General features: G+C 42.0%; 1 protein-coding gene across 7 annotated transcripts in view; it reads right to left on the bottom strand.

The window, feature by feature from the left end:
• Window positions 1–233: 233 nt before the first annotated feature.
• FRMPD4 (FERM and PDZ domain containing 4) overlaps window positions 234–16,980 on the bottom strand; it is a 596,660-nt gene continuing 579,913 nt past the window's right edge. For 4 of the 7 annotated variants that reach the window (XM_007991027.3, XM_007991026.3, XM_037986341.2 and 1 more), the window contains 5 exons: window positions 16,371–16,553; window positions 13,428–13,566; window positions 6,917–7,981; window positions 5,254–6,543; window positions 234–3,624 (listed from right to left, as the gene is read on the bottom strand). In XM_007991027.3, the coding sequence (XP_007989218.1) occupies window positions 2,300–3,624; window positions 5,254–6,543; window positions 6,917–7,981; window positions 13,428–13,566; window positions 16,371–16,553 (4,002 nt within the window). In that variant the 3' untranslated portion in view covers window positions 234–2,299. Of the gene's footprint in view, window positions 3,630–5,253; window positions 6,544–6,916; window positions 7,982–13,427; window positions 13,567–16,370; window positions 16,554–16,980 lie in introns of all 7 variants that reach the window. The other 3 variants (XM_037986343.2, XM_007991030.3, XM_037986344.2) reach the window with 1 other exon arrangement.

Consider the following 16,980-nt stretch of genomic DNA (forward strand, 5'->3'; position numbering starts at 1 on the left):
CTTCTTTTACATATATGCAATACACATAATGTGTTCTGCACACAGTCAGGATACAATATGCATATAAAACAAACAAACATTCCCCCACATATTATCTTGGGCAGTATATTTAACACAACGATTATGATGATAATAATAGCTAACATTAATTGAATACTTACTCTCTGCCAGGTATTGTGGTAAGAACTTTACATACACATTTTTACTCAAAAATCATGACAACCCTATGGAAATCAATCTTATAATTGACTTTATTTTATTATGAGGAAATTGAGACTAGAAAAAGTAGCTTTCCCAACACGAAAGGGCTAGAAAATGGCAGAGTCAAAATTTAAATAAGATGTTTCTGACCCCAAACCCCATATCCGTAACAACTCATCCATATTGCCTCCAGAGAGAATAGTGTCCAAACCAGCAGATTGTTGTGATGATTAAATGAGATAATATAGTTAATATGCTTAGCACACTGTCTGACATAGGGCACACATCCTATTAATAGGTTAGGATTTTAGTACACAGAATGATATTTACTAAGATTTTCCACAGTAAACACCACTAATATCTCTCAATATCAAAACACCAATATTTATAATTATAATTGTAATGAAATAATGTTTTATTATTTAGTTAAACATTATTTATAATAACACACGCCTAAACTCCTTTCCTTCGCTGCCATCCATAACCACGTGTGGCTTTTGTTGTTGAGTCCCTGTGGAATGGCTGACTAGAGAGAGATTGCAATTGTGGACTGTGTTATGCCTCCTTCTCAGTAGGCTACAAAAGTAGAAATATTTGCACCTGGTGTACTCCCGTCGTATTCTTAAGGAGCCACCTGTCTAAGTAGGAGTGCATGTAACTTGAGCACTGAATGACCCAGGAAATATATATATATACATATCGATTTTATTTTATGACTGCAGGGTACTTTTAGAGACGTGACAGTCCTGGAAAGTTCTTTGCATTCCATTGGTTTCACTTGAACTGGTCAAATATACCACTTCCATTTCTTTCTTTTTTTTTTTTTTTTTCAGATTTCATATTTTTATCAGCCAATCCAGATTAAGTATTTATTTAATAAATACTTAACTATTTACTCATGGTTCCCATGGTTACAGTAGCCATTTCTCCCTGATTTTCTGGAACATCCAAGATTTGAGATTTTGTCCCAGTACTACGCTGTAATTCCAAATTTGATTGGCAGCCTTAGCCTCTGTAGAGGCGGTGATGCATGAAGCCCTATGTTGAGAGCTGTGATCTGAGATGACACTCACAGGTGCTGGTGTGTGGTCTGGTCTACATTACTGAATCAATACTTAATTTTGATGATCATTAAATGTTCCTTTTTGTAAGTTTGCAAATACTTTACTAAATGTCCCATCATTCTAAAGGGAATTTTAAGTTTCATAGTTGAGTTGGGGTGAGGGGAAGATAACGTCTTTGGTTTGTAGATTTTTGACATTTAGTCAAAGCAGATCTTTCCATCAAATAATTAATTTTGGCATTATTAATTCCATACATTTTATGTAATGAGATATTCTATAACTCTAGGTATTACCTAGGAAACTGCCCATCATCCCCTCTGTTCTTCTCCCTGGGAAGTTTTTTAAATGCTAGAAACACTGTGAAGAGCATTTGTGCTGACACAGTAGAATCCACCCCCACCAATTTGTAGCCCAAATAGCAAAAACCCAAATTAAATATGTGGGATTCTTGGAAGAAAGCATCCAGTAACCAAATACTATGAGCAAAAATTAATTTATTACAGATATAGTCTCTAGTAATTCATAATAGCTTCTTGAATTTTAAATGTCTTTTTGCTATTTCCAATGCTTAAAAATCATAATTTTAAAACAAACGTAAGTACTGTTTTATATACATTGTGATTTCTTTTCTTTTCTCTCTCTTTTTTTGTTTTGTGTTTTACTTCTAAATATGAATGATATGATCTCCAAGTATCTACTTGGAAAGAAAGGGGATAGGATTCATTGTTTTGCTCTAACATGGTAGAATTTAAAATTTCACATCATATACCTGGAGTTTTAACTATATGAAAAATAGCCAAATGTCATCACTTTCTTGGATATTTCTTTTACGTGTATATATATGTATAATATAAACAGAATACATCTGATTAGTACATTTCAACATTTCATCAATGTGACTTTTATCTCCTATTTTATATAAAATAACAAAATATACAGAGAGAAGAAAGGAGACATCTGTTCATCATACACACAAAGTAAATAAAAGTTCATGTATGGCTTTGTAAAGGTAGATTATGACGTGACTTCCATATTTATTTGTTTAAAAGCCTCTTGAGAGAACGTGTCAGTGTGCTTACGAGAGCGGCCATGGTGGTTGAGTGTCGCACCGAGAATCCAACATTAGGGTCCCCAGGGTTCTTTCCAGTGGCTGCTTCGGCAGCTTTCAGTAGACAAATGTAATTTATGACCACTTCATCGATCTTCCCTACAATTTCCTGCCGCTGTGTTTCTGAGTTCACGACTTTAACTAATCGCATGCAAGCTTCTGTTAGGCAACAGAGCACTTGAAAGCTGGAAGTCATAGCTAGGAGCATCTCCTCCGGGCTTTTCTCAGCCATCGCCATTTTCCTACAGGCACTTCCCAACTGTCTGGACTCAATGGATAACAGTTGCTTGTACTGAGAAAGTGTAAGGTCGTATGCTTCAGGGCGTGACTCCTCTCTCTTCTCCTTTGTTGCCCTGACGAGACAGAGCAGCTCATTGGCATCATTTTGGGCTGCAAGGAACCCATCAGGCATTGCATATGTGCTCTCCTTTAGGGCATTTATTCTTGCAATCCGGGCATCAAAAGCCAGGTTGCTGAAGTCCAAGTCATCTGGGCCTCGCAGGTCTTCTGCCCAGACCTTCAGCACTGACCCTCTGGATAGCTCCCCTCCTTGCTTCTGAATCGCCACAGCCAGACATGGGCTGCTTGGTTCTGGCGTGGCTTGAGTCATCTGTGGTCTATAAAGGCAAGCGACCTGGACGGTGGCCTCTCCCCTCTCCTCCTCTTCCTCACCATCTTCATCCTGCCCTCGGTTCAGGAAGCAATAGCTGAAGGGTCCCCGGCATCTCCAATTGCTGCCCTCTAGCTTCCGCAAAGGTAATGTCCTATACAGCTTTGAGTCTTTATGAGCCACTGGGGACCTTTTGTGAAACCTCCCCTCAGAGCTCAAGTGCATCGAGCTTTGGGAAAAACTTTTGGTGAGCTTCCTCCCCAGGGGGAGTTCTGCTCGCCTTTCAGAACTGGCCTCCTGTGCTTCTGTGATGCCTGGACACTTTAAGCTGACTGCACCCTTGGTTCTCTCTCGGAAGGTCTCCAAATCGACAGATCCGGAGAGGACACTGCTGCTATGTCTCAGAGCCTTCTGGCTGGGGGGTGTCCTGAGGCTTCCCCCTCTCAGATCCGGTGGCCGCCAGCTCACAGCCTCTCCGTATGCCTGATTTGCTTGGGAGAAATCATTAGGGTCTTGATTTGGAATTGGCACCTTTGATTCCGAGTGAATGTTTGATGGTAGCAGGATGGGATCAGCTTCAGGATGTTGAGACCAAGCTGAAGGCATGCCTCCTCGTCTCTCCTTCCCAGGCTCTGTCAAAGCTACACTAGGGGTAGTAGAAAAACAGAGAGAATCATTAAGCATCTCCTGGGAGGCCATTTTTACTACATCTCTACATGATGTCTGTCATTTCTCAAGGATGTAGTCTGGAAGGGCTGCTGTATGCTAAGGTCACCCTGCTTTCCAAAGGCTGCATCTTGATATCTCATAACAAATTTCCATTTTAATGAATATCAAGAAAATACTGGAATCTGTTATTTCTGGAACTGCTGATTCATTTGAAATTGTCTAGAAATCCCAAACATTTTCAGGGATTTCATGAATTGCCTTGCTACCAATATCTATCTATCAAGCTTAGACACAGAAAATAACTATGTATAGATTATTCAAATATATTGAAGATACTAAGTTTCATTTCAAGGGAATTAAGTTAAAGCTGGCATCAGTTTCTTTCTTTCTTTTCTTTTTCTTACTTTCTTTCTTTTTCTTTCTTTCCTTTCTTTCTTTTAAAGAAGTGGCCTAATTTAATTAATGCAAATTAAATAAGTGAATCTTTTTAAGAGGACAGCATGAGGTTTGCCTGGTACAGTCTGAAGTTGAGACCTTGGGCCAGTTGCTCAACATTTTTTTTTGTTTGTTTGTTTAAGAAAAGCTGTCATGTGAAGCAAATAATCCCCATCTCACAGAATATTTGTGAGAAGCAAGAGGTAACTCAGGTGAAAGTTCTTTATGAATCATGAAAGATTAAACAGTGTGACTTAGTTAGTTTAGAGGTAAATATGCAGTTGGGTGATGAGTTAGGTAATATTCACAGATAACTTTTCCAAGGCAGGTAAAGCCAGTGGTGGGTTTTGAGAAAGCAGAAAATCTTAAAAGAACAGGAATAGAAAATGACCAATATAAGATCTCACTAACTTCTATTGACCTGTATGAAAAAGACACTATTGATGACATAATTTGAAATATGAAAATATGAGGGAGTATCTGCTTTTGCCATATAATGACCAGCCAAGTGGATCAGTGAGGGGAATGCATACCATTGAGTGGTGGAGTAGTGAAGGTGGGATACAGAAGGTGGATGTGTTCTTGTTTCTATGTGTGTTTACACTTTATTATTTTGGGGAAAATAAAGCAGCTCATCAGACATAACCTCAAAATCTTCCTGACACTGGGGTATGCCAGAGTAGGGAGGAATCAGTAAGATTGCTGAAAGGCAAATAATCTCTCCAAACCCCTCCAATCTCCCTGATACCCTGCTCTCTTATTCTTCTTTGTCCCTCAATAATGAAATGGCAGAATTAGAAATCAGATGTCTTGGGAAGAAAATCAAACTGTTATGTGACTCTAAGCAATACTATCATATAACTAAAAGTCACACTGGGCATTGCTAAACATCTGCATTTAGAATTTAGGAAAAAAACATATTGCTCCATCAAATTCTGAAAGCAAACACAGAGCAAGATTATAAAGAGCAAATGCCATTTTCACCTTTGTAATCTTTAGTATTTATTAAATACTAGGGGATCAATGATTGGTACTTTACTGTTCTGTGGCCTTTTAAATTCTACCTTTTACTTTTCTTCCAGACTTTACGTTTGTAAGTTTGTTGTAAATATGGTTTACATGCTCCTGGCATGTTATACAAAGTGCTAAATCCATCATTGCTGTACCTGTGGTTTCCTTAATCTTGGGGAGCCGATGGCATCCATCTCTCAATGTGCCAAACAGGGGTTCAGTGTTAATGGCTGTGTGCAGAGCAGGCACTGTCATTCGTGGACACATCCCTTCTGTCTGTGGGTGCAGTTCCTTAAAGGTGGCTCCGTGGTTGGGAAGCCCAGGGGCTCTCTCCTCTGAAGGAATGTAATTCACGCCTTTCCCAGAAGCGTCAGGAATCAAGTGCTTCCCTAGGGAGGGGCAGAGCGGCGACTCCACGGGTGTGGCGCAGGCACTGCCGCTGCTGCCCGTGCCACAGCCTGCATCCACTGAAGAGCCTTGGGAGCTCTGCAGAGAAAAATGGCCCTCGCTTTGCAGCGATGACATCCGCTTGGCCAAGTGGTAGTCACAAAGGCGGGCCACACTCTCATCAGCCTCAGGAAGCTTGGAAGGATGGTCGCAGGTGGACGAGTCAGCGTCCTCTGGGTTATCTAAGTCTTTGGCTGAAGATGCACAGGTCACGTCAGTTAAGAAGTGGTCCCCTTGACCAAGTCCTGAGCCATCACTGGTTTCTCCATCAGGAGCTCCTTCTTCCTTCCCTTCGGCCTCCCTTGCCCCAAGACCAGAAGCTCTTGGAAAGGTTTTCCCCGTTGCTGCTTCTAATCCACTTTTTTCAGCCATCCCGCTTTCAGTGGTCACATACCATCTTTGGCTGTCCTTGCGAAAGGCAGTTCTCTCCAGGTTAAAAGTGCTCAGGTGTTGACTGTCCCGTGAAGACACAGTACCAAATTTACCACTGGCGTCCTCCTCCATCTCTGCCGTTTTGGTCCCCTGCTGTTTTTTTCCTATTGTGTTCCCATTAGGGGGTGCCTTCCCCTCACCATCGGCCAGCTTGCTTTTCCTTTTGCTAGTGCAGGAGTATGCCACCGACCCCATGTGCAGTTTGCTGAAATAGTCAGTGACCGACTTAGTCTCCATGGTTTCAGGCTCCATCTCCATGTGGTCTGAGTGAAGTAACTGCTTGGAAGGCACAACTTTGGGCGGGAGGTCAGTTGCTGGCCTAGCAGCCAGGGTGTGCGAGGACTTTGGAGGCAAGCCCCCAGTGGGGGTCTTGGAGGCCGGGAACTCAGTCTGCTCTTCTGCAAGGGGGTGGTAGCCTTCGTGAGTGGCCAAGAACATGCGGGAGAGGTTTTCTGACTGTTTTTGTGCTGTGGCCAGTTCAGAACTCTCAGTCATTTCAGAAGAGTTAGTTTCATTGCCCGAGTCTGACGAAGACTCAGGACTATAAGCCCGCAAGATGGCTACACCTGCATGCCGTAAAAAACAAGAACTGATTAATGGATGCATCAGAGGCACTTGGAGACATGTAAGAAAATGGGACCCATTATTACTAAAACAAAATACCAAGTTTTTCCCTTTTCAGTAAGGACTCTGAGTTTATTGCAGTTTTTCCAGAAACGGGGGTGGGGGTGGGGGAGATGTGCCTTATGTTTTTAAAAAAGTAACAACAAAGGAAATCACATACACACAAAAAAACCTATGATGGCAGTTTCAGCACATTTATGAAATGGGGCATTTGTGAAATGGAGAACACCACGTAACAGAACTCCAAGGGCAAATGGCTTGGAAGGATGGAATGATATGGTTATCAGTGAATGAATGTAACAATTGTGAAAGAACCTGAATTGTCACTGGTCTGCTGTTCTTCTGACACGGATAGAGTCTCTAGAGCTCCCAGCGTGGAGACAACGGCATTATCCAGTCCCTTCTCACACTTGCCTTCGGCGCTGGTGGGCACAGCGTCAATGAGGGACACGGGGATCTCATCATTTTGCAGGCTGCCGCCTTTCTCCTTGTCCTCGGGGAAGGAAGCTGCCTGGCTCTGAGAGTCCTCTTCATCTGAACTGTCTCTAAAGCCAGGTGGGGGGGCGGCAATGGCCATGTTCAAGGAACGCAACAGGAAGTCATCCTCATTGTCATCACCTTCTGGAGGGGGCAGGGATGTGAGGTCAATGATGTCATCGCTTGACCCAGACAGGTTGAGGATGGCCGGCTGGTTCATCTCCCCCACCACGAGGTCTTCCTCACAGCTCACCTCGTCCTCATCCTCTGCGTCATCAGTGTTTTCTGCATAACAGATGTCATGCAAGAGGGGCTCCTCGATCCCCTCTGCAGCCTGGAAGCTCTTCACATCGCCTATGTTTGCATAAACAGAATTTTCCACAAACTGGATGCCCTCTGCCTCTGGAGTGAGATCCAGGCCCTTCATGTCACTGGCACTGCCGATGTAGAGATTTCTCTGCTTCTCCAGCATTTCAGGACTCTCATCTAGTAGTGTTTCATAGCCGAGGGTTGGGGGACTAATACCATCATCCAAGGCGAAGTCTCCAAAAATAAAGGACACTTTAGCTCCTCTCGGAGATTCCTGTGCTTTCTTCAGAGTTTCTGGTCCTGAGAGGGTCAATAGGGACCGCTGAGCGAGACTTCTATAGTCTGCCTCACAGGGGGCCTCCCCGGGCTGGCTCAGCTGCTGGTTAAGTCCATCTGAACTATAGGTGTTGTCTATGTACAAGTGCCGGTGCTCTTTTGGACATATGGTGCTGTCTGTGATCTCCACCGTCTTCTGCTTTGAATCTATGTATGTTATCTGGGCTTCTTGTTCCCCTTCGCCAATAAAGGTGGTCATTTGGGGTATACAGTTCCAATCTGGGCCAAGGAGGTTATGCTTCCCCTTGTTTTCAGTTCCTAAAGAGAAAGAATCATGCAAAGACACATTACTGTACTGTCTGGTTTTGGGTGGGGCAGGGGTGGGGGGGGGCTCGTCTCTGTTTTTTAACTTAATGGCTTGTAGCATCACTTGTGTAAATACAGTTTTTCAACTACCCAAATATAGTACTTGTTGATTTAGGCTTCAGGTGTAAGAATTCCTTGGGTTAGGAGAACCAACCTTAACAAAATTGATACTGCATAAATTGTAATTGCTATGTGATAAAATGTAATACCATCCGGGGGTAGGGAAGTATAGCTTAATTCCAACTGACCCTTGGTTCTATTATTAAAAGGCTTCATTCATATCTACAAATGTAAATATACAACATGCCTTTTACCCTTAAAGGTGAGATTTCAATAGGCCATTATTCCAGAACATTAATTGTTCTTTTTTTGTAAGGTGAGATCTAATATTCCCTACTTCGTGAAGGAAGATACTGAATGTTTTCCTCATTGAGTTCAGAGATAGTCAAGGATTGTCAGAGTTTTGCCATATGGGAAATTAAAATAAATATTGTAATGATAGTACAAAACTTCTATCTTCAGTCTTTTGATATCCTAGTAGATGTTAAAATATTCATGTATAAATGTCAGCATGCATGCCTGTGTGTATGTGTGTGTGTGTATAAAATGCATAAGGTGGAGTGGTCACAGGTAAGGTACTTTTCTCTGTAATTTCTAAGCATAATTAATATTTAGATTAATTTCAATTTTTGTTTGTATCATGGGAACTCATGAAAATTTGTTTCATGTTCCTCATGGATTAAAATTACAAAACCCCAATTTAAATACTATTAGTTTGTTTGCTCTTCAAGCATCTTTCAATCTGGAATTTTGATGTGGAGATTTGTTCTGATATTTAACAAGACAGAGAACTGGGTCATTCTGTTGATATTGCCTTATAGATTCCAGAGGCAACATTTTGAGAAAATTTTAGGGCCATACTATTCTCCCATCCATTCCCTCAGATTGTCCCCAGCACAAGTTTGGATAACTGACATCATATGTGCAAGACATATGGGAAAAAAATGCAGTTTTAACAAAGAGGTTTTTGCTCCCGGCAAATCATGCAATGGACTTAATGCTGAACAGTGCTCATGGTCATTTTTAATAAATTCATATATTTTCATGAACAATAAGAGATATAATTTTGAAGACGTTGAATTTTACACTAGCCATATTTGCATCTTACCTTACAATAAATAAACCTTGTGGGGGGTCAGCATTATTTTATTAACAACAACAATTTAGATTATGACTGGGTGTGCACGTCGGGGGCAGTGTGTGTGTGAGTGTGGATTGTTGCAGGAGGAAGAGTAGTTCAGCAAAGTTGCATTGTAATGCAGGTTTAGGACTTGGCAAATATTTTCTGTAAAGGGAGGCCCAGATAGTAAATATTTTGGTTTTGTGGGCCAACCATTCAATTGAGCAACTACTCAATTTAGCTGTTTTAATATGAAAGGAGCCATAGATGCTACATAAACAAATGGGTATATGAGTTGAATGGTGGCCCCCAAAAGATATGTCCACTCTGTGAATGTGACCTTATTTGGAAAAAAGTGTCTTGCAACGTCAAGGATCTTCAGATGCGATTATCCTTAATTATCTGCATGGGCCCTAAATTCAATGGCAGAGAGAGATTTGGGCCACACAGAGAAGAGGGGAAGGCCACGTGAAGACAGCAGCAGAGACTGGAGTTAAGCAGCCACAAGGAATGCTGGCCACCAGAAACAGGAGGAGGTAAAGAGAAATCCTCCCCTAAAGCCTTTGAAGGGAGCATGGCCCTGTCAACATCCTGGTTTTGAACTTGTGGCCTCCAAAACTGTGGGAGAATAAATTTATGTTGTTTAAAGCTCCCAAGTTTGTAAGAATTTGTTCTAGCAGCCTTAGGAAAGTAAAACAATGTGTGTGGTTGAGTTCCAATAAAACTTTATTTGCAAGAACATGATTTGGCCCATTGACCACAGTTTTGCCAACTCTGGTTTAGATGAACAAGAAAACTGAATAGGTCATCAGGCTCAAAGCAAGTTGATGGATACTTACTAAGACCCTCCTAAAGCCCAGAGATGCATACATATCTGGGGCCAGGGATTTTGAAAGTGCTTGAAGCCTAATTTTCAAGATAGAGAAGAAGAAATGGGGGCTGTTTCTTATTAGAGATCTTGACTAAGATCTGGGATCAATTTGAGGTGAGAATAAAATATGTGCTCAATCTGGCTTCCTTCCAGAAGGGTCTACTGATTTGGCTTCCTGGAATAATTTTGGAGACATGGAAGAATGTGGGTTGGGAGCTGGGGTCTATTCTGTGGCCCAGTCTCCTACAGTGGAAGGAGAGAATGGACTAGGGAAGAACTGGCCTGATGGAACTTCCACTCCGTATTTCTTGGCTGTCAGATCTTTTGGGAGTTTCTGAAGAGAAGAGAGTACTTTCAGCACTCGCTGGCTCTCTCTCTCTCTCTCTCCCCCCCCCCCCCCGCCCTCTATCTTTGAGAGTGGGGATAGGTATTTGAAACTGGGAGAAATGATGGTGAGGCTGAAGTTCCATTCTTTCCCCACAGTAAGAATACTTTTTGTAACTCTGTTTTTGCCTCTTTAAGTTCTGTTAAAACTTAGGTTGTGGGTCACTATGAATTGGACAGAGTGGAGACCCTTATTACTGTAATCATGTTTAGAATAGTAGGTTTGGTTTTCTTCATACACCTCTACAATCTTTATAGTCTATGAGGAAAGGATTTATTTTCCAGATAAACTTTAACATTTGAAAATAAAATTTGAAAACAAAACGAAACAAAACTGGTTTTCCAATGGGAAACAATTGTGTCAAATTGCTGAACAGCTCTTTGGAATTTCTTTTCTTTTCTCCTTTTTATTTTTTTTTGTTTTTTAGACACAGGATCTTGCTTTGTCATCCAGGCTGGGGGCTGGAGTGCAATAGTGTGCTTGGCTCACTAAAGCCTTGACCTCTTGGGCTTGCGTGATCCTCCCTCCTCAATGTCCCAAGTAGCTGGGACCACAGGTGTATGCCACCACACCTGGCTAATTTTTAAATTTTTTTCATAGACATAGTGTCTCACTTTGTTGCTCAGGCTGGTCTCAAGCTCCTGGGTTCAAGTGATCCATCCGCCTTCAACTCCCCAAGTGCTGAGACTATAGGCATGAGCCACCGAGCCCAGCCTTCTGTGGAATTTTGAAGGTCAGCATTAAATTGCTCTAAATCTCCTAGCTCAGTGAAAACATGTGGTCATAAAAATGTTTACTGCCAAACCCAGTGCACGTCTATCACCTCCTTTTTGTTCTTTCTTTTTCTGTATTTATTTTTAAACATTTGTGTCTCTCAGGAGCTTTCTTTGCCACATGTTCTGTCTTTCTCTCCTTTCTGTGTTTCTATTACTTTCTTATTTATTTATTATTTATTTATTTATTTTTGAGACAGGGTTTTGCTCTGTCACCTAGGCCAGAGTGTAGTGGCGAGTCATAGCTCACAGCAGCATTGACCTCCTAGGCTCAAGGTATCCTCCCACCTCAGCCTCCCATGTAGCTAGGACTACAGGCACATGCCACCACACCTGGCTCATTTTTATATTTTTTGTAGAGATGAGGTCTCCCTTTGTTGCCCAGTCTGGTCTCAAACTCCTGTGCTCAAGTGATCCTCCTGCCTCAGCCTCCCAAAGTACTGGGATTACAGGCGTGAACCACTGCACCCGGCCTCTATCTCTGTCATTCTCGGTTCTTTCTGCCTCTGGTTTTTTCTCTTTTTTTCCCACTGCAAATTATTAATAGAAATGCTGAGCATCATTTTAGATGATGTACCTAGATTATTTTTCTAACCCTTGCAAGCTAGTTTTTTAACCCCATTTTACAAATGAAGAAACTCAAGCTTAGAGAAATTTAAAAAAATCAGACACCTCAAGATGTGACTGGATTAAATTTCAGATTTATTTGACTTGAAAGTCCAAGTGTTGCCTTCTATCATACTTTATCCATCGCTTCCTGTTTCTAGCTTCCCTTTTTCTATGACTGAGCTGCTTCCACTCACCTGGCCATCATAGTAAACTGTGTGTGAGTCTGTATGTGTGTGTAAATGTGTCCACATATTGCAATATATTTATGGAATAAAGTTTGATGATTCTGCTCAATTTAACAGTGAGAGAACTTCTTTCCCTTTTTTTCTCCCCTCATCTTCTCTGAGAAATGCCAGGGACCGTGGCCGGGGGGAGGGAGAAAAAAAGAGAAACAACAGTAAAATTTGTTTGTAAGAATTCCCCTTTCTTTTAAAAGAAACCCCAATTATGGAACCTCTGATTATAATTTTTTTTTAACAGGTCAGTGACTGTGCCTAGAATGGTGGCATCTGTCCATCAGTGACATTTACTAAGCATCCACTGTAGATGGAGTAAAATGCTTAAGTAACTGAAGAAAAAATGTCCTAAAACCAACGAAAACCACCTACTGTCAAAGGATAATCAATTTAACATTTGCAGCCTTCCCTGTCCTCACTGTGGGGATCTTTTTTGCTGTCAAGTAGGTGAACTGAATTATTTGATGTCTTTGCCATCTCGGTGCTCCTATTATGGATCCAAGGTGGCTGCCATGGTGGAAAAATTTTCTTCTAGTGTCCCCAGGTCCAAGTGCTAGGCAATAACCATGTTTTCCTGTTTGTAAAATTCCCAGAATCCTGGGCATAACTCTGACTACAGGGAGGAGTCCTCCCAGACCCTTGGGCCTAGGACACCTTCAGGAGAGACCAGCCCTAAAGCAGGGGCTCACAACTCATGTTCGGGCATTCCATCATTAGTCCTCTGGCCCTGACCTCTGTAAAAGTAAGGCCATGAAAACCCAACCATAGAGACTTTCATGATAATAAAATCAAGGTTGGAGCAAGCACCCTGACACTTCTGAGTGATGTGTCAAATGTGGTGAGAAATCAGCATTTTTCTTTTTAACAATTAGCCCACATCAGAGGTATCTGAAGGCTTTTTGCATTGAATTTGGACATTAGATTTTTTTGTGGGTACAATTTTAACTTTAATTTTAATTTTTATTTATTTGTTTATTTTGAGACAGAGTCTGGCTCTGTCACCCAGACTGGAGTGCAGTGGTGCAATCTCAGCTCACTGCAACCTCCGCCTCCCGGGTTCAACCGATTCTCCTGCCTCAGCCTCCTGAGTAGCTGGAATTACAGGCACATGCCACTATGCCCAGCTAATTTTTGTATTTTTTAGTAGAGACGGTGTTTCACCATGTTGGTCAGGCTGGTCTTGAAAGCCTGACCTCGTGATCCGCCTTGGCCTCCCAAAGTGCCGGGATTACAGGCGTGAGCCACCGCGTCCGGTCTTAACTTTTCAGAAAACATTCTTTTTATTGTTGTTAGGTGGGGTGTTTGCAGGGAGGTCAGTGCTTCATGAGTTCAGGAAGAGAATACCTGTTTCCTGGGTCGCTGTGTTTTTCTTGTTGGCCATGTTAAATATCGACCTCCTGGAATCAACAAGCAGTCGGTAGTATCCAGCCGTTAAGCAGGCCAGGTTCATGGCATCTGAGGATTCCATCAGAAGTGTGATGGGCTACACAAAAGAACACTTTGGTTAAAGCCATCCATTCTTAATAACATCCCTGGAGTGTCAACGGCTGCATTTATGCTTATGGAAAAAGGAGTTATTGAACAAACATTTCATGGGAGAAACCCAAGGCAGGAGAAAAAGCCAAGGATAACACAAAGTGCCTTACTGAAAAACATTCAGGATACACCCTCTAAAAAGCCTGGACATTTTGAATCTCTTCCAAGTCATATATATGTCTATCTATCTATCTGTCTGCCTGCCTATCTATCTATCTATCTATCTATCTATCTATCTATCTATCATCTATATTTGAGACAGGATCTCACTCTGTCACTGAGGCTGGAGTGCAGTGGCGCAAACTCGGCTCACTGCAACCTCTACCGCCTGGGTTTAAGCAATTCTTAATGCCTCAGCCTCCTGAATAGCTGGGATCACAGGCATACGCCACCGCGCCAGGTTAATTTTTGTATTTTTAGTAGAGACGGGGCTTCACCATGTTGGCCAGGCTGGTCTCCAACTCCTGATCTTAAATGATCTGCCCACCTCAACCTCCCAAACTGCTGGGATTGCTGGTGTGAGCCACCACAACTGGCCCCCAAGTCATGTTGAAATGAAAGAAAAATGAGATTGTTTTCTTCCCAAATAGTTAACATTTTTAACATTTAAAAACAATTAAACATGTTAAACTGGTAAATTAACATTAACTAGTTAAGTTACCCATTACCTCAGTTACCAGCAGTGAACTCACAATCTGAAAATTACAGGAAGATTAAGTTTTGGGTTCACGGTGTAAATTAGTGTTAAAGAGAGGTAAAATTTAAGTGGAAATTACTGCTAAGACTGAATGAAAAGTGCCAGAGATCCAGTAAAAAGTTGCTTCTAGAAGAAATAGTAAATTTACAGAAGCATAAAACAGATGGGAGTTGAGAAAAGGCCTTACTAAAACTCTCTTGAAACAATGAGGTTATTATACAATTGGACATGGATTTGGGGCTTATAGGGGAAAAAAAAAAGTGTTGGATGAAGCAATTTTTCTCATTGAGTTAGGAAGGGTGTGTTCTTGTTGAAAAAGAAAAGGTGAGAGAGAGAGAAATAAGGAAACAAGAAAAAGCAGATACGAAGAGAGGCACAAAGACAGCAAGACAGCAGATCTCTTGCTTTCACTCCTAGGTATAGGACACTGGGAGGATTTAGTGCCCCCAGCTGGTAGAATTTAATTTCCCTGACAAAGCGCCTGTACTACTTGTTGAACTACTTTTCCTCCCACTTCAGTTGAGGTCTCCCCTCGGCCTCCAAGCCACCGCATCATTATTTTATATAGGCAGGACACCATTGGCCGGACACAGCACTCATTTCTGTTTAGGACAGATTATCTCTGTCATCGAATCTGTAATAATTGCATCCAGTTCAACCTTTCGTCCACCTTTCTCCGTGATGGGGCTATTTCTCTCAGCCTCTTTGCTCATGGAGTAGGATGGGCATTCCAAGTCTATCCTCCCTCTTTCAGCTAGCCATGAAGTCATCTGGAACCCTCTGGATGCAGCCCATGAAATCCCACAGGCCACAGCCAGCATGTCTGAGTTCTACATTCCGTCTTTCGTGATCATCTATTCCCACTGCAGAGCACTCTGGTGTATTCTGATGTGCTTTGTAGAAACACTTTGCCACATTCTCAATGGCTGTCAATCCACTCCTCCCATACCAGCACCCTAGTGGGGATGCAGGTAGGGCTGGGTCCTCCATGGCTATTCTCAGAGCACCTTCCAGGCTGGTGTTGTCTCCTTTGTGGAGTCACTATCTCCCTTTGTTCCAGTGCCTTTTCTTCATAGAAACAGTAGAAATATTGCCATTGCCAAAATCCAATAACTCATCTCTACTGGAAAAAGAAGGTGGAGACCAGGAACCTGGACTATTTCCTATTCTCTTTTGGGAGTAGAGTTTTGCCCTTTGTGGACCATCTCAGATTTTTTTTTTTTTTTTTTTTTTTTGAGATGGAGTCTCACTCTGTTACCCAGGTTGGAATGCAATGGCACAATCTCGGCTCACTGGAACCTCCATCTCTGGGTTCAAGTGATTCTCCTGCCTCAGCCTCCTGAGTAACTGGGATTACAGGTGCGTGCCACCACGCCTGACTAATTTTGTATTTTTAGTAGAGATGGGGTTTCACCATGTTGGTCAGCCTGGTCTCGAACTCTTGACCTTGTGATCTGCCCGCCTTGGCCTCCCAAAGTGCTGGGATTACAAGCATGAACCACTGCGCCTGGCCAGATTTTTGTTTTAGATGGAGTGGCTATGACATTCATAGGAGCCAGATGTTCAGTCAGTACCAGTTGTTACCATATGAGAAGACAGATGAACTAAAGTATCAAGCTTTTCCAAAAGAATACACGCATATGGACCCAACCTAAGCAAAGGGAGTGAGAATTCTAAAGAAAGTTGGGGAAAATCTCCCTCTTGATTTGAGTCATATATTCTAGAAAGTTAGTTCAGAAAAGTTTCCCCTATTCTATAACTAGAAATCACATTTTCTAAAGTCAGAAGGGACCTAGAAATTATGTAGCTTGCTTTCTCATGTAGGAATAAAAAAATTGAGCCCAGAGAAGTATAGCGACCTGTTCCCAATCACACAGCAATTTAGTGAGGACCGGAGCCCTCAGGCCTGAGTCGGGTGGATTATTTTCTGCACCACATTGCATCTGTGATGCTCTGCACACATTGACTTTTGCCTGCCTTGTAAACATCTGCAGTGTTATCAGAAATTAGCTGTTTACAGCAAGGTCATGTGTATCAACATCTGAAACACTTGCCTTCACATCTAGCACGTGGAGTTCCACCCGCACCAAGCTCTCCTCCTCAGAAAACATTTCAATCCTGTTGACGTGGCTGAAGTCGGCTAAAAGAGCCACCAGGTTGGTTTTGGTGTTGATGACATGGCTTATGCCATACCGGGGCCCAACCAGGAGAGTCACTTCCGAGCGCTTTTCCGCCTGCTGAGAAAGAGAAGTTGACAACATAAAAATACTGAACCTCTGAAATGCCATGCCAACTTGAACCAACGATCCTATTTTTATAAGATCACATTTTCTTTAGAAAGTGTTTCTGGGTCATACTGTACTAAATCATCCAATTAGAAGAACCAGATACATGACTGATTTGAGGCTCTGATAAATTATGAGTAATTAGAAAGTAAATGTTAAAGCACAGTATGTTCATAATCATAAGATGCTTTTAGAAATGAGGTTTGTTTTTTCTTTTTGGTTTTCCTTTTTTCACTGTGAAAGGAACTTCTGGCTCAGTGATTTAAAAGAAGGCCATTGTTAGAATCCTTTGATTCTCTTGGTTCTTCACATTTCTTTTTCTAGGGCATTCTGCAGTGGTGTTATCTAGTTTAACAGTTCTTCTGATATTTTCAGACTG

This window comes from Chlorocebus sabaeus, chromosome X (genome assembly GCF_047675955.1).
Source record: "Chlorocebus sabaeus isolate Y175 chromosome X, mChlSab1.0.hap1, whole genome shotgun sequence".
Lineage (NCBI taxonomy): Eukaryota > Metazoa > Chordata > Mammalia > Primates > Cercopithecidae > Chlorocebus > Chlorocebus sabaeus.